At 39.3% G+C, this 21543-nt stretch overlaps 3 protein-coding genes across 3 annotated transcripts; 2 read left to right on the top strand and 1 right to left on the bottom strand.

Annotated features, from left to right (window-relative positions):
• Positions 1–3204: 3204 nt before the first annotated feature.
• On the bottom strand, positions 3205–8643 carry LOC105923693 (major histocompatibility complex class I-related gene protein). The gene is given in 7 exon segments (XM_036134364.1): positions 3205–4044; positions 4144–4161; positions 4269–4376; positions 5833–6135; positions 6221–6499; positions 7404–7670; positions 8554–8643. Coding segments are annotated over 7 exon segments (1032 nt in total). The 5' UTR covers positions 8600–8643; the 3' UTR covers positions 3205–4033.
• A 2040-nt stretch (positions 8644–10683) lies between these two features.
• Positions 10684–18565, top strand: LOC118562046 (zinc transporter Slc39a7-like). The gene is made up of 7 exons (XM_036134342.1): positions 10684–10699; positions 15326–15437; positions 15498–15661; positions 15969–16046; positions 16137–16259; positions 16698–16811; positions 18360–18565. Exons 1-7 carry the CDS (start codon positions 10684–10686, stop codon positions 18563–18565), a joined length of 813 nt encoding a protein of 270 aa, XP_035990235.1.
• A 259-nt stretch (positions 18566–18824) lies between these two features.
• LOC118562045 (zinc transporter SLC39A7-like) lies at positions 18825–19892 on the top strand. The gene is made up of 2 exons (XM_036134341.1): positions 18825–19155; positions 19788–19892. The coding sequence occupies exons 1-2, from the start codon at positions 18859–18861 to the stop codon at positions 19890–19892; spliced, it is 402 nt and encodes a 133-aa protein (XP_035990234.1). The 5' UTR covers positions 18825–18858.
• The last annotated feature ends 1651 nt before the right edge of the window (positions 19893–21543 follow it).

Below are 21543 nucleotides of genomic sequence, written 5' to 3'. Positions count from 1 at the left end.
ATTAACTCCTCCCGAAGAAGCGTAGAGAGACAGTCGTGCATTGTCCATGGCTTTGCAGTTTTCCCTCACACTGAGCACTACATCAAACACAGCTCACATTATGTTTAGCTACTGCTGGAACAGATTTCCATTTACATCACTGGCTGAGAGGATTAAATGACACCTTTGGAAGGAAAAAGCCATATAACGGAGGAGTATTCTGAGGTCATTATATTCAGTATTATATTCAATATGAAAACAACAGAAACATCTTTAATGTTCAGTAATTATGATTCAAGAGCAGACAAGGGAAGAACAAAACTGCAATGAGATGCAATAAGAAAAACAGATGAAAAGCCTCTTCATCCTTTTTATAGCTCAGGGATGAGAACAATTCTGCAATCAAAAAATTAAAAGCCTTTATAATAGTTGTCATGATATTTTACTTTAACAGTGGTTACAATTACACAACTCTTTTTATAAGAATCTGCATTTTGGTGCCAAACAGGGAGTAAAAGTTTTTATATATATTTTTTTTATTTTTTATTTTTTCAAAAGGATGAGCTTCTTGTGTCCAGCAGCTATTTGTGTTTATCCATGAAATTAGCATCTGTTGCCATTAAGATACATAACATCTTGATCCATTATATTGATAATATGTAATGTAATAAATTAGGCTTTTCTAATCCAAGCCATGTCCGTTTTTCAAAATTTTTCACAAATCACAATTCTTTTTAAAACATTTATGATGCTTTAAAACTAAAAAAGTTTTTATTACTGTACACATTTCTTCCCCTTTGGCTCCATCAGAAAAGCCCAGTTGATCACAAAGGGCACAAAGGACATTCATAAATCTGATCACTGAGTCTTTTGACAGAAAACTTGTGGACTGATGAGACAAAAATTTAACTTTTTGAAAGGTGTGTAAGATCTGGCACAGGCAGTCGTTTAGTTGGAGTGTGGTGACCCCCCCGGCTCCCACTTGGGATTGTTGGTTGGGTGTGTTATGTGGGAATGTGTGTACAGCGTTTTTTTTATTTTTGTAAGTCTGTGTGTGGTGAGTGGGGCACTAGGGAGGGATGGTGTGAATGAGTTTTTTTTTTCTTTCAGGTTCAGGTCCGGTCCACTCCCTTTCCCTCAAGAACATCTCAAGTCTCTGCTAGGTGCGGACCCCATCCCCCCACATCCTGCCCCCCTCCGGCCCTTGGATTTGGGGCAGCTTTGCAGGTGGGTGCCGGCCCGGTGGGTGCCGGCCCATTCCCGGTGGCTGCTTCGCAGCGCCCCCGCGGCGGGGGCCCCGGACGAGCCCCAGGGGGCCAGGGCGCCCCTGGGGACTCTGGCCCTCGGGGCCCATGGCCGGGACCACTTCAGCATAGCTGGCTGCCGGCGGAGCCCACGGGCTCGTCACCACGGCTTCTGGAGGCTTCGGCATTGCGGTGGCTGGGGGATTTCCTTGGGGTCGTCTCTCCTCTTTCCCCGGGGGGGTTGCAGATTTCCTTTGTTGGCCCCTCTTTGGCGCCCTGCTTTGGGGGCCCCTTTGGGAGTCCGGGGTTATGGGTCCCCTGACTCCTGCCTCGGTGCTCAGGGAAGGCGGGCCTTTGGTTCTCCACAACCACTATCAAGCTATTTCCTTCTGGATCATTTTCACATAAACTATTGCACTCTCACAAACACCCACAGGTGCTGGGTCCCAGGTATTAAATGTTCACTTATATACAGAAAGCCCGTAATTTATTTATTTATTTTTTTCTTTCACTTTCTTTTCTCAGGTATCACTTTACACATGTCAGCTTAAATGATAATACATATGATTTAGCAATGGCATCAAGGTGTTGTTCTATTGTATCTGTTACACTATGTCTGTTCGTTTTGCTGTTCTTTTTACATCTCTCTTTCCAGGTGATGAAGCAGACGAAAGACGTTTTATCATTATTTCCCTTTTATCTCTTCTTTCTTTCACCTCTTCTCTTTCTTTTTTTCTCTTCTTGTTCTTCCTTTACTCTCCTACTTTCCCATTGTAGTGTCCATATAATTTGAAATTATCCCTGCAGGAAACACAATAAAACTATTTGCATGCATAAATCAAGTGGAGCACTACGGCGAATGCTGATTGCTCCGCTTGTGAAAGCAAAGTCTGTCGAACTCTATTTGGCATTAAGACATCAATTCTTATTGCCACATTGCTAGACAGGACACTGGGGGGAAAAAAGAAGGCGGGGACTGAAGAGAAAGTGAAAGCGGGACTGTGGGGTTTGATTTAATAACATGACGCAACTTAATCGTGGAAGTCTAATATTTCTTTCATCTGGATCTTTGACTGTGGCACCAACAGGCTCAATGGCTGCAGGTTTTAGGCTCTCTGTGTTGATGCAGATGTAACATCACTGAGATTAAACAACCCTCTCATCCTTACCCTGGGAGAAAATGGTATGCGTTTGCAAATACACGTGAAAAACAGCAAATGTTACAAACTGCTTTGGTGTGGATTTCGTTGGCAGCTACACATTGTTTAAATTGTGTAGCTGTTGGAGCAGTATAAAACCATTCCTTTGCTTTGTATAGCTTCAAGTTGACTTAAAAAATCATTTGATCTAAAAATAAGTTTAAAAGCGTTTTAGTAATTTTTGAACGTGAGCAATGACGAAAGAACCAAACATGTAATATAATGTATGGTTTCTGTCTCCCTCTAGTGGAACGTTTCTGAATCATACCTTTAAAAGCAAGAAAAGTAAATATCTGAAAACAAATGGAAATTTCTTCAAATACTTGCCTTTTGAGGCTGCAAAAGCAACATCTTAGTAATCATTTTTAAACGTTCATTGTGTACTAGCCCCTTAGTGGCTTTTTGGATTTATCTCCTTATTAAACATGTTAATAGTTAATTAGATTAAAAGAAATGTGTCTACTGTGCCAAAATAGAAGCAGCTAAAGGTGCCTATAAATGACAAAATGTAATGATACCTTGAGATTAATAGAACTTGCAATTGCAACACAAGTAAGCATTCTTTCTTTAATCTTAATTTTCATGCTTGTTGGTTACAATGCAAAGGATGATCAACAGAAGAGTTTAAATTAAGGTAATTCTTTAAATGTTTTAAGCTACACTGAAGTCATTATGACAAATTTTGAAAAACCACTCTAATATATTCTAATTTTGCCATTCAGAATTATCTGTTGGTGAAAATCCAGCATCTTTAATTATGTTTCAGTTACCGATTATGCTGATTGTAAATATTCACAAGTTTTATTAGCTTTGTTTTTGTGGCTGACATGACAGTTGTTTTCACCTTTATCCTCAAAGATGCCAAAATAGCAACTTTTGTTCATTAAACAGTAATAAAATAATATCCATTTTCATGTACTTAAAAAAACAATTACAGTTGTTTCTTTCCACTGTCAAGTTATTCCGTTCCACTGTTACAACTTATTGTGACTTCTTCCTCTTTGTTTCATAAACAGACTTCTTTCTGCTGTTTACTACACAACAGATTTACAGAAAAAAAAGGCATAGAAGAAAAGGTGAAAACCAAAAAGATATTTACATTTTATCATAATAATGAATGTATTTGATATAACATGTTATGTATGTAAGTAAATATTATAAAGATAAATTATTTTCCAAAGACTGAATTTGTATAGCACTGTTCTGTCCAAACCAATAAAAGTATTATCACACTAAAGCCACATTCATCCACATTCATGAAAATGTAACTCTGTGTGAATTGTTTTAGCCTCAAATGAAGCCACCGCTCATTTATAGAAGTCCAGCTCCAAGATATCTAAACAAGTTGATCCAGGAGGCTTTCTGAGGTACTTGGCTTCAGCAAGTGTGTATTCAGAGCTCCTCTCACTAGAGATGAACAGAAAAGGTTCCACCAAGTAAAGCTTACATCCAGTCCAGTCTGTTTGCCATATTGTGTTAATTTTTGCTGCTGGACACAACATAATGGTACAACAACAATCCTTCATGCAGCATTAGCCCTCTATGGAGACGTGTCCATTGGAAGCTTGAGGTGTGAATTTATTGACTCTCCACCCAGTCAAATGTCGTCCTTTATTCTTCTCCTGTCAAGACAAACAGCAAAATGTGAACTCTTGCCTGTTACTGTAAATATAATACCACTCACGTATTACCAGAAAACAACTTAAAGGAGTAATAATTACCATCAACTTGCTTGAATCCTGGAATATAAAAATAAACACTATAAATGAAGTAGTGAACTATCAGCTCATAAATAATTAACATTAATTTCAAATTATTTCATGTAGAAAATACATTGTCTTCTCACCATTACGTTTCCTCAACCAGAAGACGCCAACAATTACAGCAACTCCCAGAAGAAATGCTGCAACACCTCCGGCAACAGCAGCAGCAGCAGGAATCTCTGGAGAAGACGCTGAGAAGGTCCAACAACATGGGCCAAACAGTTAGGAAATTAAGCTGTTTTGTTAAATAAATTCAAGAAGGCGTAATCTTGTTTGAAAACATAGAGTAAAAAAGATCTTACTGCCTTAAAATGTCATGTGATGAAGGAATAAAAAAAAAAAAAAAGGCAAACCTCACACTAACATCTACCTGTAAATTTACTATATTGGCAGAAAAGTACGGAGCCCGGAGAGTGCACTTTAAGTGATGTTTTTTTTCAGGTCGTGATAATTTGTGAGCACGTTTCCTTTAATTGAGCCCTCAAATTAATAAAACGTGAGCATGTTTTCTTTTAATTGAGTCCTCGAATTAATAAAACGTGAGCACGTTTTCCTTAATATGACCCAAGTCATCATACTCACAACGGTGGAGACGATTCGCCCCTAGCATCCTTTTTAATGTGCTCTAAACTCATAACCATCCCATGCTGGGTGGCTAGAGTTCTCAATATTTCCTTATACGCCATGCCCAAACTATGGTATATCCTGACCATCCATCTCAAAGGCTACGAAATGGAAATGTAAGCTATTCGACCAGTTTCCACTATCTCCTGGATTGTTGACTATAGCCTTTTTGTGCACACAATTTATTCGAGCACACGTTTTAATTATTCGTGGGTGCGTTTTGGTAGATCAAGATCTCGAATATACTATAACGTGCTCATGTTTACATGTGTCAAGACAATATTGAGTGCACGTTTTACATATTGTGGCCACGTTTAAGTAGACAAATGTTGACAAATGCACACAATGTTCTATAACTATGTTCACTAAACTGCGCTCTCGTTTTAGTAAATCATGCGCTCGTTTGAGTAAATACTGCACTCGTTTAATAAATTGTGCCCTCGTTTTACTAAGCTTAAAATGAGAGCTCAATTTAGTAAAATGAGCTCACACTATAGTAAAACGAGAGCACAATATAGTAAATTGTGCACACGATTTAGTAAAACGAGCGTACGATTTAGTAAAATGAGCTCACAATATAGTTAAACGAGAGCACAATTTTGTAAATCGTGCACACGATTTAGTAAAATGAGTGCACAATATAGTTAAACGAGAGCACAATTTAGTAAAACGAGCGCACAATGTAGTAAAACGAGCGCACATTCTCTCAACATGCAAAACATTTTGCGATGACCCCTCTAGGGCTCTGTAGAAAAGAGACAACATTCTTAATATATTTCTTATTTACTGACGTTGAGTTTGTAATGTGTCTTTGGTTGCAATGCTCTAAAAGAGCCCGTTGATGGGGACATGTAACCCTTTTCTTCCTCTGCAGTGTATGTGCTAAAAGTTGTTTTAAAATGCCTTGTTCAAATATGCACGAATATACCAAGAAATAATGTGCTCTTTAAGGGAACATATGTGGCTTAATAATTTCAGTTTGCTCTCCTAAATTAGTGGAGCCATCACAGAGGTCCATCTTACCCCAGTTTGTACGGATGACAGATTTATCCAGTGTGACTATTATGTCACCTTCAGCACCAGAAAGATGAAACACACAGTCGTATCTCCTCCAGCCTCCAGGCTGGACGGATGAAATTTTAAGATCAGCACTCATCTGGAAGGTCCCATCATTGTTCATGAGGATCTCTCCTTTTTCCACACCCTCATGAATCTCCTCTCCGTCTTTCCTCCAGAATATTTCAGCTCTGTCAGGGTAGAAACCTGTAGCATGGCAGGTAACCACAGAGGAGGGAGTCTTCTGGAGCAGAGATACAGACGGGCTTTCTGCAGAGAGAAAATACTCTTAAATATGATACGTATCATTCCTGCTGATTCAGGTGTTGCAGCCATTAAATATAGTGTCAAATACCTGACCTCTGCAGAAAGCTCCTCCCATGATGGATATATTTTTTTAACCAGTCGGGACATTTGTAGATGTAGTAGTTTTTATTATGTTCTAATCTAGCTTTCTCGGCATCCCACATACGTTTTGTGACGACAGCTTGCGATTTAGGAGCAGTCCATGTCAGTGTGTTTAGGTCCAGGGCTAAGAAGTCCTCACCATTAAACCCATACTGATTAAACCCTTTAATTTCCCCAGTCTCATCATCCCACTCACAGCCATTCATTCTCTGTAAAATGTAGGGACCTAAAATACAAGAACAATTGAAAAAAAAAATAGAAACACAGTTTTTATCCATACAGCTGCATGTTATGTCTAAATAAGACAAATGTGCATTTGAGACAAAAACGTGTGAGACTCAAGATAGCTTCAGTGTGTCACATAAATGAAACTGTCATTTTAAAGTCAAATTAAATTGAGAAAATCAGACTGAACTTTTTCAAGAAAGGAACATTAAAATTACAATAAAAACATATTGCTTTAAGAAACAATGGCAAAAATGTGCAAGAATTGATTGTGTAAAATCAAAGTACAAGAAGTATTATGTAGATAAATTATGTCTTCTATTGAGACAGTCATAAATATCTCAAAGCAATAACCGAAAGTCAAAAGATACTGTTTTATTTTCAATTTGAAGCTTGGCCTCCAAAGGCCATTTAGGTATCATGTGTTGGAAAAATACAAGTTAAACCTATAACTATTTTTAGATGAAATTATCAAATGTAGATAATAATTTCAGCTTAAATCCAATGGAAAAAAGATTAATAAAGGATAATGATAACTTAGGAATACTCTTTGTCATCTATATCTTACTGTACTTCTATGCAATTTCTATTACTCCTCAGTTTATATTAATGTTATAAAAGGTTTCACATTTTTAGCTAAGTTAATGGAAACTGTGAGGTGTAACTTTTCTACATTTTCCATCATCCTAACGAAGCTTGAGAGATAGAGGCTACCACAACCGTCACACGACTAAGAGTAATATTTACTAAGTTTAATAAGATTAACTAAAAGTAATATTTATATAGAGTCTGCAAACTTTTCCTACCGTAAAAATTAAATTTAATGTGACAAATCTAAATTCATGATGACTCCTAGATACAGCAGAAGAGGACCCAAAGGAGGTGACAATTATAACACACATTACCTTGAGTCAGGTTTAAGCGTTGCTTAAAGTTATCAATGTTTGCTCTGAAGATATGCTAACTTCCAAGACACTTCTCAGAATACCACTCCAGATGTCCAGGATCCTCTTCCATCAGTCTCCTCATCCAGTCTTGTCTGGGCGTGGCCTTCTTGATGTTGCTGTCACAGTAGCCCACCTGAACTTCATCCACTGTAGCAGCGCCGATGAACTCTGGAAAGTCTGGGACTCCATAGGTAGCAGTAAGGAAATATCTCAGGGAATGTTTCACTAAAAGGAAAGAATATCACAGAAAAGGTGATGCCGTAACCTCATTCACAATGAGGAATGCATTTTTACACTCTACTGATCCACAAAAAATGATTCTTCACATGGTGCAATATTCTGGCTTGTTTTTTTTTGTGTGTCGTTATAGCAAGTAATGGTCTGTTATTACATACATCAAACACAGTTCACATTATATTTATATCATTGGCTGAGAGGAATAAATGACACCTTTGGAAGCACAAGATGTAAATGCAGGTTCTTATTCAGGGTCAGCTATACTGTCTTCTCTAAAATGCATTAAGTAGTAAAACACTTTATATCTACTAAAAAGATTTTGCATTTACTTGTTTAGGAACACGGGTACTTCATTGTTACAAAAAATTATCACTGTTAACCATTAATGTGTCACTACTTTTTGTAGAATTAGAAATTAAACATATTGTTTAACATGTGATAAAAATTAAAATATGATTTTAGAAACATGTGCCTCAAAGTGTCTAAAAATCTGCTGTAGCACGTCCTGTTGCCAGAATTGATGCACAGCTTAAGCTGCAAGGCTGAAGCACATCAAACTGCAGAGAGGGCACGAGCTGATCAGATTATTACAAATTTACAAACTTCATTAATCGCCATCTCTGTCTTGATCAGTAACAAGTGAACACAGCGAGCAATAACAGACAACCAGAAGCGTCTAATTGGCTGTGAATGACATTGCAAACTAAGCTTTGACGATGAAAGCTTGGGATCTGTAAGGTATAATGATTATATCTGTACTCAATGGACAAACACCAGGCCGTTGGCAAACGCTCACTGTCGACCGAAAATGAAACTATCAGAATGTCGCGCTGGAATGGAAAACAAGTAACAACATGTAACCCCGTCTTACCTGAAGATGCGACGTGAAAGAGAAGCAGTAGGCAAAAGTAGTTCATGATCCTGCTTTGTTCGAGCAGAAATGGTTTAAAAACATGAGGTAAAGTCACTTATGGAAGATACAAAATGTTCTACCTAATCACACTATGAGTTAATGACGTGAGTTTCATACCTCAATTTTAGGGTTAAAGGAGATGAGACACAAATCTCAACAAATTTGACCCTGCACAATGACCACCCTTCACCCCAATTAATTGTATGACTTAATCAATTCAGAGCTTTAATGTATAACACACCCCTCCGTCTTCAAAATCCACCTGGTTGATGTTTTTCATCTAAGTGCTTAGAGTTGTTACGACACAGAATTCACACAAAAAACAAATTCTGCGTTTTTACCAGCGACTTGTATGCTATCTTGCCTAGGTAGCACCCATAACCACTACAAAGACAATACTGAAATTTAACTGCAACTGGACTAATACGACGTTTGACCTTTTTTATATACACTAAAAACATTCATACATTTATATTCCCACATGTTTTAGCAGATAGTCTAAATGCTATTTCTTTGCGTGCTCAAATGTTGTCGCAAAGGTTTATTGCGTGTGTAGCAGCCGGACGGAACTCCAACCTCCTCCAGGATGCTCCTGAGCGGAACCCTTTTTTTTATCTTGCGATATTTCTTTTGAGTCCTCGTCTTTCCTTTGTATGCTTCAGGTAAAGTGTTGCATATTTAGACGGAAAAACTTAATCAGAGGTGTTGTTAAATAAATTGTTGTAAAGCGGTTTTCTCGTCAGACATATATTTATTACCTGGTGCGGAATGAGCATAAACCAAAACTTGAAATACTCCGAGTAGGACGTGTACTCGCAAGATTTCGACGAGTTTGCTTGAGCAAATGCCACGTTTGACAAGCAGCATCACCGCAGACGTGATTATCAGCACTTTTCCTTCTCAGGACTCTGCGTTATCTAGTGGCAAAACAAGACGGCATATCAGAAACCACTCGGTAAGATTGAACCGACTGTTTTTTTTTTAAATTACATTTTGCATTTTGTAACGATGCTAAGTTGCTGCATGGAGCTAGCACATTCACTGGGTATAGGGCTTGGGATCCGCGTTGCATTGTGGGACGTGGCGGCCATGTTGATGGCAACGCAACGTTAAAATACCTCTGACATAACGTTGTTGAACAAAGAGACGTAGAAGTAGAGTTGAGAAAGAATAGATAGAAAAAATATGTTAAAATCCCGAAAAGGATCTGAAATTTACCGGGACACATTAAATAGAGAAACCAGGGACCAGTATGTTGACAAAATCAGCATTATTATGGAGCGCCAACAACGACTTGTTGCCACTGTTTTGCATATCAGACGTCTTCGGCTACCTTGTTTGCGGTGTGAGCGCCTATACTTCAGAACAGTTCCAAAGCTACAAGTCCTTGGAGTCTCATGTGCAGTTTACGAATGGATGGGTTCAGGAGCTGCAGCTCATAAAGCCAGCAAACAGTGGGAACACAGTAATTCGTACAAAGGTAAGCTGTGCTCAGACGGGCTCTGGCACCTGCTAACCGTTAGTGCTAACAATCACTCACGCATGTAATGTACTTTTAACGAGCTGCTATGTGTTTCAAAGGTGTAGTTAGTAACATTAACTGCCAACCCTCCCTAAATCCTCCGGGTTTCTCACGTATTTGAGCCTTTTCCCGCTGCCGTTTTAGTATTTATGTGCATGTATGTGGTGTCGCGGTTGAAGGAAAGAAACAATGTAGGCTATAAAATAAAACCTTGCATCTTTAACTTACCAGAATGAAAATGCAGGGAACACACTCTCATTGACATCGGGATACTGTGGAAAGTTATGCCGCGATCCAAGCGAGCCGACGACTCTTTTTATCGCTGACACTTGTTCTCCGTGGTTGCGCCTCCAGGCAGGAAAGCGGTGGAAAGTTAACCCATTTTCTATGTTTTTTCCATGCCGATCATGTGTTGCGCTGTTACAGCCCACAATACAGCAATGGTTTACCATGGTTGAAATCAAGTTACGGTAAAATTAATCAAATTAAAACACGAGTGAGAGAGGGAGTACAGTATGCGGTAGTCATAGGCAGTAATCTGAGTAGCGGTGGCGGAGGCATTCAATATGGGGGCCACGGAAAGTAATACGTCACAACGCCCAAGCCCTATTAGCTGGCTAGCTAGCTCGAGTAAACAGCTCGTAGAAACCGGTGGTCGTTGTTGTTTGATGGTCGGATTTTACTGTTTACTCTGAGATAAAAGTTGTTTCTCCTCTTAGGGAATCAAAGAGATTATCCGTTTTAGTCCCACAGCAAATAAACAATCTCAGCACAGAGCTTGCTGCACCGGGTTCAAGATATTGTTGTTCAACGTAAACAGTTAATGCAAAGGAATTTTTGCATACGCCTATATAAAACCACTGTGCCGTTATTATACTACTAAGAAAAGTCTTGTTAAAGATCTCTGAATACTGCAGTCATGACCGTTTTAAAGCTTAAACATAAAATCGCCATAATGGTCATATTCCCTGTACACCAATCAGGCATAACATTATGAACACGTGCATTATATTCACCTTTTTCCTGCTAACCAAACTGTGCTGTCCATGCATGAAGGTTTATATCAGAACGTGGCACCAAGACTGCAGGGAATATTTAGATTTCTGCAGGATTAGAAGCTGGACACCCGTGGATTCGACTTGTTTATTCAACATATGTCACATTTGCTCGACTGGAGAGTCAACACCCAGTAGTCGGATGTGCTCCTCAAACCATTCCTGAATAGGCATAAATAATAAATCATTATTAGTTTAAATAAGCTTGTTAATTTGGGTATGTATGCGTGCCTGTCCCCCCCCCCCCCTCCCTTGTGTTTCCCTCTTCTCTCTCTGAGACTGGATAATATAGGTTTCGGTGCATTGCTGTCCACTCACCCCTTCCTTCTCGTTTCCGTTAAATCTTGTCAGGTAGGCACATGCTCAAAGATAAGACGAGAGACTCGTGAGGGAGAGCCAGAGGAAAATTAAATTGGTGTCAAAGCTGAAGACAAACTCTACAGTGTGTGAGGTTTTTTGCATTTAAGCCAAAGGACTGCAGCCAACCTCTTGATCTATTTGAGCCTGTATTTTGAGAGGATATGCTTGCGTTATTATGCCATTATCATATTATTTGAAGAAGGTCATGATTTATGGCATTCATTTTTTTTGAATCGTCCTTTTTTATTATTATTGTTATCGTGACAGGCCTATTCCTGAAGCCTTTCTACCTTGTAGCAGGTCCCAAACATTATGGGATAATCTGTGGAGATTCACTTTTCTCCCAGAACCAGCTTGAACTTCTTCTGCCATTCTTCTACGATTCTTCTTCTGGAAGATTCCCTGACTCAGTTTTTCAGCCATCACAGTTTTGCTTTGTCAACGTGTTTTAAACCCTTACATTGGTCAATATTTTCCAATTCCAAAACATTCATCGAGGGATATGGTCATAACTTTATGCAACCTATATCCCTCTCACTAAAGTGAGTGCTATTCTCTTTTTTTTTTTTATGCATCACCCTGATGTTTACTCCTTCAGCTGAGTTTGAGTGTGTTCCCTTTTTTGGGGATGCGTGAAAAATATGCAGAGCTTTTTAGCGATTGGGTGGGGTTTCTATGACTCCAGAGAACCAGTTACGTTTCTTAAAGATTGTTAAAATATGCTTTGATGGTTGCTGAATGTTGCTAATACATGAACGTCTAGAACAAAGGTGCAATAACCCTTAAGAACTGTAATTAGCATAACTTGAAAGTGTACATTTTGTTTTAACATGCCACACCATCAACAACAGGGGGAGTTGTGGTGATTGGTTTGATCAGGGTGCTTCCATCCTGTGAAAGCTGCAAGTTTCTAAGTTCGAGTTCCCCCCCTCTGTCACTAGGGGTCCCTGAGCGAGACTTTCAAGGCAAGGCAAGGCAAGGCAAATTTATTTATATAGCACAATTCAGTACAAAGACAATGCAAAGTGCTTTACATGATTAAAATATAGCAAAATAATACAGAATAAGAGCAAGTAGGAATAAAATATAGAAAGAAAATAGAACAAAAAAGTGGTGATTCAGTTAACTAGGACAGTTGAAGGCAATTTTAAACAAATGTGTTTTTAATCTTGATTTCAGCCCCAGGAGGCTCCCTGGCCACTCCACAGTGGCAGCCCACTGGCCCCTGAGAGATGGGTTAGGTGCAGAGGGCAAATTTCATTGGAATTAGGGAGTTGCAAATAGGGATGCACCAATATGAAAATTTGGGCCCATATCGATTTCTGATATTAATATTGCTGTTATGTCCAATTATAAGGCGCATTAAATATTCTTCCAAAGTGTGTAATACCCCTCCACGTCCACAGCTCTCTATCCGTCTCTGTCGGGAGGACAGAGTAGTTGGACCACACTGCCCTGTTTCTAACATAAGGCCAAAATAAACTTAACTTTTATTTTTAATTAACTTCTTGATTTATTGTTGGTTAATCTTTGAAAATTCTGGATTTTATTTTCCCAATGCACTCATTGGGCTTCCATGGAGAGAAGAGCTTGCAATGCTGAATATATGTTTAGGAAAATATATTGTCAAAATATTTTTTGACTTTTTTATACATGATAAACAACTGATACATTTATATCCATAGACATAATATAAGAGTAGACGCGTCATAGGGCGCAGGTTCGCACGTCAACGTCACCGCCATATTGTATGTGGCAGAAAAAAGTTGAGTTCTGTTATTGTGAACGTGGATCAGAGAAGATGCCTCATTCCTGTGCTGCAATAAATACACACACACACGCATATATATATATATATATATATATATATATATATATATATATATATATATATATATATATGAGTGTGTGTGTGTGTGTGTTATGAATATAAGGATCAATTTGTTAAATCTAAACATTGTGGTCTTCATTATTTCATAAACCCGTGTCACATGTGAACCTTTAGGAACAGACTTTTTGGGTGAGTATTAAAGAGGTAAAATTAATAATATGAGAAAAAAAAGTCCTAAAGTAAAAATAAACTAACAAACACAGAAGTGATAATGTTATGATAAAAACATCATATTATGAGAATTAAGGGGGAACATTTCCAGAATAATCACAGTTTGCAGAATTATTTCACTCCTGGAGTAATAGGGCCAGGTTAGATTATTTTAATTATTTTTATTCTTTAGGAGAATAAATTCAGGAGAATGTAGCTAAAGGGATACGAAAATAAACTTGTAATATTACAAAAAAGAAATACTACGAATACAAAGTATATTCAGAGATTAAAGTCCCTCTGATACTGTTTAAGTGACTGAGTAACTGCAGATTTGCCACATTTAAGATGGCGGACGCTCTGACGCACCGCAGCATAGGCAGAACCCGCCCAATGACGCGTCTACTCTTATATTATGTCTATGTTTATATCCCCACATGTTTTAGCGGCTAGCCAAAATGCTATATCTTTGGTGTTCAAATGTTCCAAAGGTCTATTGCACACTGCAGCAGCCAAGCTTTTTTTTTTTTTTTTTTTTTTTTTTAAACCATAATACAAGGCACTTTAATTTACTCATTTGCTTATGGTTTTTTTTAAGTTAGTTTGAAGTTACACTATCAAAGTGAAGCCTGTTCTTACCTCTTTGTGTAATGCCCCTAACTGTAAACATTTAGTTTTATTTTCATTGTTTACAACAGCCTGGCGTCCATTTTGTTTTACAAGCATATTTTCACAGCTTGTATTTAATTTCACTTTGAATTCAGGTCAAATTTCAGACCAAATGCTTGACATAAAAGCAAGTATTTAAAATCATTTCTAGAATTTATTTTTGGGAAATGAAAATGAGGGGGGGCGGGGGGGGATCAATCAGATTTGATATAATTAAATCTGAGATTTTGGCCCAGCCCTACATCTGGTGCTCCCACCAGCGGCAGAAGCTGGTGGGAGCCAGTGAGGTGGGAACCAGCGTAGTGAGGTTAGGGTGGGTTAGCTGCCTCTAACTCCACAGAGTGCCTCTGTTTCAGGTGCTGAACTAAAATCTTGTGCTTTGTCGGTGTATTCTTTCATGTGGACACCCTGACGTTTATTCCTTCAGCTGAGTTGGAAGGTATTCCACGTTTTGGGGACGTGAGAAAAATATGCAGAGATTCTTAACGAGCGGGTGGGGTTTCTTTGAATCCAGAGAACCAGTTACATTGTTTTAAAGATAGTTAAAATGAGTTATGATGGTGGCTGAATACTAGTACATGAACTCCCAGAGGGAAGCTGCAACAACCAGTAAACGCTGAGCCCATCTCACCACTCGAGTGTAATTAACATAACTTCAAAGTGTTTATGTTGTAGTTGAGATACCACACCATGCAGCACCATATGCACAGAGCTGTTGGTCACTTTTCACCCAGCGGCTTGAACGTCTTCTGCTGTTTGAGCTGCAGCAGCTCTCCCTGTGGACCAAGCCACATGGACCACACAGGCTGCCTTAAGCTCCTGATGGGCTGAGCCATGGCCTTCACCACTTTTCCTTCCTTTGAGTTTTGATCGAAAGAAAGGATTCCCTTTTTTTTTTTTTTTTTTTTTTTTTTTCTGCTGGAGAGTCTTGGTCAGTCGGGCATATGTAGCGTTGTCCTGCTGAAAAACCAGGTCATCCCCACACAGACGAGATCAAGAGATCTTCACAGTACGGATTACTTGACAGGAAACAACATGAAATTCAAATATTTGCACAGATTTTGGAACTAAAGGCTGTATAAGCTCCTGTATCAGTGTGGGTCAATATCTTTGACCCGGATCAGTTCCACTTTACAAACCCAACCACCTCCTCCTCATGTCGCCTTTCTGAGGATCGTCTTACTGACATTGTTTTCTTCCCTGCAGGAAAAACAACAGACTAGTAAACTTCCTCCCATCATTGTCTGCAGGCTATCGGAGCCACCCTGCTGATCAGCGCGGCTCCATTCCTCATCCTTTTCCTGATCCCAGTCCAGTCCAACAGCGACCAGCACCAGAACCTGCTCAAGGTGCTGCTGAGTTTCGCGTCTGGCGGACTGCTGGGTGATAACTTCCTGCACCTCATACCGCACGCTCTCGGTTGGTTGTTATTTTTTTTTATTCATTTAAATTAATTGTTATAGATTCCACAACTGCAGTTTCATTTACATAGTTTAAATATCCAGAAAGACGGATAATAGGCAACATTTTAGGTTCTTTTTCTTAACACTCTAGCACAAGCAATGAGTAGAAATGTTTTTGCTGTTTAGCTCAATATAAAAGGAGCTTGTTTTACAAACTGTTTGGTTTAAAAAATCCTGTATTTACTGAGTACAGCTGCTGAATCCGCCGTTTGAATTTCTCATTTTTTAATGCCTGTGTCTTTATATCGTTGTGTTCTGCATAGAGCCTCATTCCCATCATGAAGATGGAGATGATGGACACTCTGCAAGTGAAGAGTCACATGACCACGGCCACTCCCATGGTAACCCTAGGATCTCTTTTTACCAAATCGTTCGACAATAAATTCAGCGATAAGCTGATATCTGCCACTTGTTATCTCGAACTTGCACAGGAGCCGCCCACGGTCACATGATGTCCGTTGGATTGTGGGTTCTCGGGGGGATCATCGCCTTCCTGGTTGTTGAAAAATTTGTGCGTCTGCTGAAGGGAGGGCATTCCCACAGCCACTCTCACGGTAGGAGGGACATTTTTCTGAACAGAACAGTTTACAGATGGGTTCTTTTGATGAATATTTAGGATTACCTTCTAATATTCCTCTGCTACTGATGGTTTCTACACCATTTTCTTCTTTTCTGTAGTAGTTTGCGTATGACTGAACTGTAGTGTGAAGCGCTTTGGAGGTCGTCAAGACTAGTTAAAGTGCTATACAAGTACAAGCCATGAGTAACTGTGGAGAGGAATAAATAAATAAATGCTCTCTACTCGTAGCCACTTTCAGATTTGCTTTATACACATGAAGCAGCAGGGTTGCAAAGTGTGTTTAGATCTGCTTCCAAAATGCAATTAGAGCACAAGATGCCAGACTGGAGCTGATTACATCATTTAGGACAATTGATTTTTAGGATCACCTTTGTGAGCTAAATTGAAATTCTTCTGGATGTCACACTTTCAGCTGCTCCTAAAGAAAAGGACAGTGATAGAGAGGGGGAAGAGGAAAAGAAGACAAAAGAGAAGAAAAAGAACAAAGATGCAAAGGTGCGAGAGACGCAGGAGAAGAAGGGCACAGGTGAGTAACTTTTTGGGTAAATCCCTAAATTTCCTTGGTTTATCCCTATCACTGCCACTCTCCCTGCCAGGCTCCCTGCTGGTTCAGGAATCACTTAAAAAGTTCCACTTAGATTATTTGTTTGCACCCCTGAGGTACACATTAAGTTTATAGTTAAGAAAAAAACAAAAATAATTTGAGCAAAAACTGCTAAGGTGTCGAAGCTAAAACAGCCTCATCCATCTCTTTGATTACAGTAAAGCTGTTTAAAGATTACATTTAGCAATTACCTAATAATTGGTAAAATGATTTTGAATGAAAAGAAATAAATTGTTATATACAAGGCTGTTAAAATTATCTTGTTAAATATTGCTGTTATTTCTTCACTTTGACACAATAAAATAAGTTAAAGCAACGGTTAATTTCTGTATTACGGTATACAACCATTTGCTTAGTCCAGCTAGTGATTGGGGGAGAGGACTCCGCTAATTATTTACCTGAAAGCTAAGAAGTAGTGTCCAAAATAGAGACGTTAAAAGACAAACCAGAAAGCAACAAAGCAAAGCCTGCTATAGAAAGCGCCACATGTCCCTCTCACATGCAGCTATTGGACTTCTGCTAGCAACGATAATGCTAGCAGCTCACTTCATTGATGCAAACTGGTCTGAACTCCTTTGCATTAGGAGAGCTGGTCCACTGAGCGCCTCTATTTAGAAGCTTGTGTGCAGCATTTTCAGGCTGTCGCACAAGAACAGACGATAGAGAAATGTTTACAACACTTGGGACAGACAGTGCCTGCAAATATACTTAAAAGGCTCTTATTTAAAAGTTTGCTTGTAAATTGTTCTGTTTGGAATAGAAAGTGAGAAGGAAAAGTCGGCGATGTCTCTTAATCCAGCTTTAAATGTCCTGAACAGATATTCTAGCTTTAGTTCATCCTGAGCCTTTTTGGCGTATCTTCATAAACTAGAACTTATCAGCAAAATAGTCGTTTTAGCTATTTGTGATAACAATATGGACCATGTTTGGTAAGACAAAGCTCTAATTCATATATTTATTATATGTATATTAAAAATATTGATTCTGTTGAGATATAGTTTTCTAACAAAATGTAGGCCAACTGTTGCTAAGTCTTATAGAAAGTAAAAAATTATTGCACGTGTTCTCTGGAGGTGTGACTGTAACAGTTCATCATTCAGTCTCTTGACAGAACCTGTCAGGACATGATTGATAATAATAATAATCATGATAATTGTGGCGGTCACGTGATGGTATGTGCTCAGCTACCGAAGAAGACAGCCAGTGTTTGAGCGCTGCAAATGAATTAGTCTAAAAGCATGAAAGGAGGAAGTTCTGTCTAGACTATAATTGTATTATTGGATAGCTTCGTGGTTTTCCTAAACTTTTATTTTCCTCGTGTGGCGCGCTCATTTATGACAGATTTGTGACCTGACCCCACAATGCATACCCTACACTTCACTTTTTAGCACATGTATGTAGCAAAAAGACCTCACTAAATAATATTCCTACTTCTCTGTGATAACCATTTATTTGTCTCCATGGAAGCAGAAATCAAGGTGTCCGGTTATCTGAACCTAGCAGCTGACTTCACGCATAATTTCACCGATGGCCTGGCAATCGGCGCCTCATTCCTCGTCAGCCCAGCCGTGGGCGCCGTCACCACCCTGACAATCCTGCTCCACGAGGTTCCACATGAGATCGGGGACTTTGCCATCCTTGTTCAGTCTGGCTGCACTAAAAAGATAAATATATAAATAAAAAATATTTTTATATTGATGTTTATGATACAACACAGTGACCTCTAGCATCATCAAATCCATTTGTCCTAAAATGGGCACTAAAATGGGAGATTATGGACACATTGTAATCACTATAAAAGTAGTGGAAATTATTCAAAAATCCATTGAATCTGTCTTGTCCACAATTAGATTTTGCATTAATACAGCAGATGTTTATGCTTTCGTAGAACCAGCAGTAGAAAAGTTGTTTTCTAAAATCACAAAGTTGCTTTTCTCTAATAATTGATTAATGGCCTATAATAATTAGAATGTTCCCTTTAAACGAGAAAAACAGAAATGAAGGCAATAATGAGACTGAGTTGCCGCTGTTCCCCTCTGTGCACCAGGCCATGTGTCTACAGCTGCTGACCGCAGTGGGAGCTCTGGCCGGGACGGCGTGCTCCCTGATGGCCGAAGGCGTGGGCGCCACGGCCACCGCCTGGATCCTCCCCTTCACAGCTGGTGGGTTCGTTTACATCGCCACCGTGACGGTGCTCCCTGAGGTGCTGGCCGGCCGCTCCAGTTTCGGCCAATCCCTCATGGAGATCCTGGCGCTGCTGTTCGGAGTTTTACATTCCACACAAAAATTAAATGTTGCTTATGTTGATGTGGTCACACTGTGCTTTGTGCTGAAATAAATATTTTTCAGTAACTTGTTCTCCTGAGATGAACTTGGCTGGATGTCCCCAAATAAAGGTCCATCGTTTTCTCTTATCTGCTCCTCAATAAATGCAAAAATCAAATGCATAACGTTTAGCAGAATTTCTGTCATAACAGTGTCATGGTTTAAGTTTTGTCTGGCTTCTTTGTAGTGATGTTACGTGATGTGCCGAGGCTTCGAGGCGTGTGTCGAGTAATGGAGGGGGCATTTCCGTAAAGCGCGTATCGAAGCTTGCTTCATTTAGGAGAGGAGCCGAAAACGATGATGTCCGAAGCTTCGCTGCCCGGCTGTACCACCTGACTACTTCGGGAAGTGGTTCAGATTTCGGTGCGGGGTTTGACCACTGAGATATAGCTCAGTGGGTTTGACAGCTTTAGAAACCCCACAGCAGTGTTTTCGGCAGCCGCCTCGCCAAACTCACGCTACCGCCTCGGCAACATTCCAAAAAAATAAATAAATAAATAACTTGATATGCTACGCATGTTTATTTGACGTTAACACGCGTTTTTTTATTGTTGCTTTCTTGCGTACATATAGGGAATGACAGGGAAAAAACAGGCAAAAATACATGGATACTTTGAAGCGAGAAGTGACTTCACCGACGCCTACCCCCTCCCCGCCCCCTCCACCCTCCGCCAGTAACCGCGCCGATGACTGCCGCATCACTATTTTACAAACACACTATCACAATTTTTGCATGCTGATGTTTGCTTGTTGTGCAAATACAGACAGGTAACCAACACTGTATTTATTCCCTTTTAACCAGCCACCAGAAAACAAGAGCTGGATGAAGCTCTTGTCTCCATGATAATGAAGGATACCCAGCCTTTCACTATTGTGGATGACGTTGGATTCAGGACAGAGGCAAACATAAGCAGGCTGGAGAACCCCCTGGAGTACTGGGCTAATCATTGGTCACTGTACCCCAATCTGTACAAACTTGCACTTGTTTATTTATGCATTTGTGCCATGTGAGCGTGTCTTTTCAAAGGCTGGAGAAGTAGTGTCAAAAAAGAGAAATCGTTTGAAACCAAAAACTGTGGAGAAATTGTTGTTTCTCAATAATAATGCATGAAATCATCCAAGTTACACAAGCATTAGCCTATTCACTACCCCCTCCCTAGTTCCACAAGCACTTTCACTGTCCTCTGCCTGATTAAGCCCATGCCATTTTTCTAGAGTCACGGAAAAACATTATTACACAACATGCTATATCACATGACACTACTATTTTGGGAATAATTACACACAGAGAATACATTCAAACAATATTTTATTATACACATATGTGTATACATAATTTATGTAGACAAATGATTTTGTCCTACACCTTTTGTGAAGTCATTCCCAAGAGCCATAATAGACAAAAAACCAATGCATCACACATGTTAAGATACAGCTGGCTGTGATTATACACCTCGCCAGTAGGTGGTGTCGTGTGCACATGAAGCATCAAGAAATGAACCCTTTCTCGAACCAGTTGGCTCAAGTGGTTCAATGCCTCATGAGGCTTCATCTCACCATCACTACTTCTTTGTTATTTTGTAGTTCACTTAGCTCTCCCTTGCTCAGCTTTAGTCACTCCTCTGGACACTAATTAGTTTTCATTCCCGTCACCTGTCAGGCAGCAATTACCCCTGATCTGTTGCCACCTATGTTCACCTCTTTATAAGACTCACCTCATTCTGTTCTCGTCGCCGGTTTATGGTTGGACAGTTCTTACTCATGGAAAACACATATAGATAACTTAGAAACCAAGTGTAAAAAAGTTATTAATCTGTTAAAGGCTGTGGCTGGAAATAATTGGGGGGCAGATAAACAGTCATTATTAAGCATATACAGGGCTCTCATGAGAGCAATAATAGATTATGGCAGTATTATATATAGAGCAGCAGCTAAAACATCATTACAAAAAATAGAAAGTATACAGTGTAGAGCTTTACGTATATGTACAGGAGCAATAAAAACAACACCTATTAATGCTCTCCTAATTGAAAATGGGGAAACTTCACTGGAAATGAGGAGAATTAAATTAGCTTTAGCATATTGGATGAAAATTAAAAGTAATACAGATAATCATGTGAATTCAACTATTATACAAAATTGTTGGGAATATGTGAAGTTCCAAAGTAATGGATTTGGATGGATGGTTAGGAAATGGATTAAAAAGTATGGATTAGAAGACAAGGAAATAGCTCAATTTAACCCAATTAGCGTTAAACACCAGTAAGACCAAGGAGATGGTGATCGACTTCAGGAGAAGACCCCCACCTCACTCACCTGTGAACATCCA

Source organism: Fundulus heteroclitus, unplaced genomic scaffold (genome assembly GCF_011125445.2).
Source record: "Fundulus heteroclitus isolate FHET01 unplaced genomic scaffold, MU-UCD_Fhet_4.1 scaffold_80, whole genome shotgun sequence".
Lineage (NCBI taxonomy): Eukaryota > Metazoa > Chordata > Actinopteri > Cyprinodontiformes > Fundulidae > Fundulus > Fundulus heteroclitus.
This window is presented reverse-complemented; position numbering and strand designations above follow the sequence as displayed.

Bases quoted from the DNA above. Each gene is read 5' to 3' on its own strand.
- LOC118562046 (XM_036134342.1), top strand. The intron at 15,438-15,497 runs CTTCCCTGCAGG...TCTGCAGGCTAT, and splicing joins CGTCTTACTGACATTGTTTT to CGGAGCCACCCTGCTGATCA. The intron at 15,662-15,968 runs GTTGGTTGTTAT...TGTTCTGCATAG, and splicing joins CCTCATACCGCACGCTCTCG to AGCCTCATTCCCATCATGAA.
- LOC118562045 (XM_036134341.1), top strand. From the start codon at position 18,859: ATGTTCCCTTTAAACGAGAAAAACAGAAATGAAGGCAATAATGAGACT. The intron at 19,156-19,787 runs GTTTTACATTCC...GCGTACATATAG, and splicing joins TCCTGGCGCTGCTGTTCGGA to GGAATGACAGGGAAAAAACA.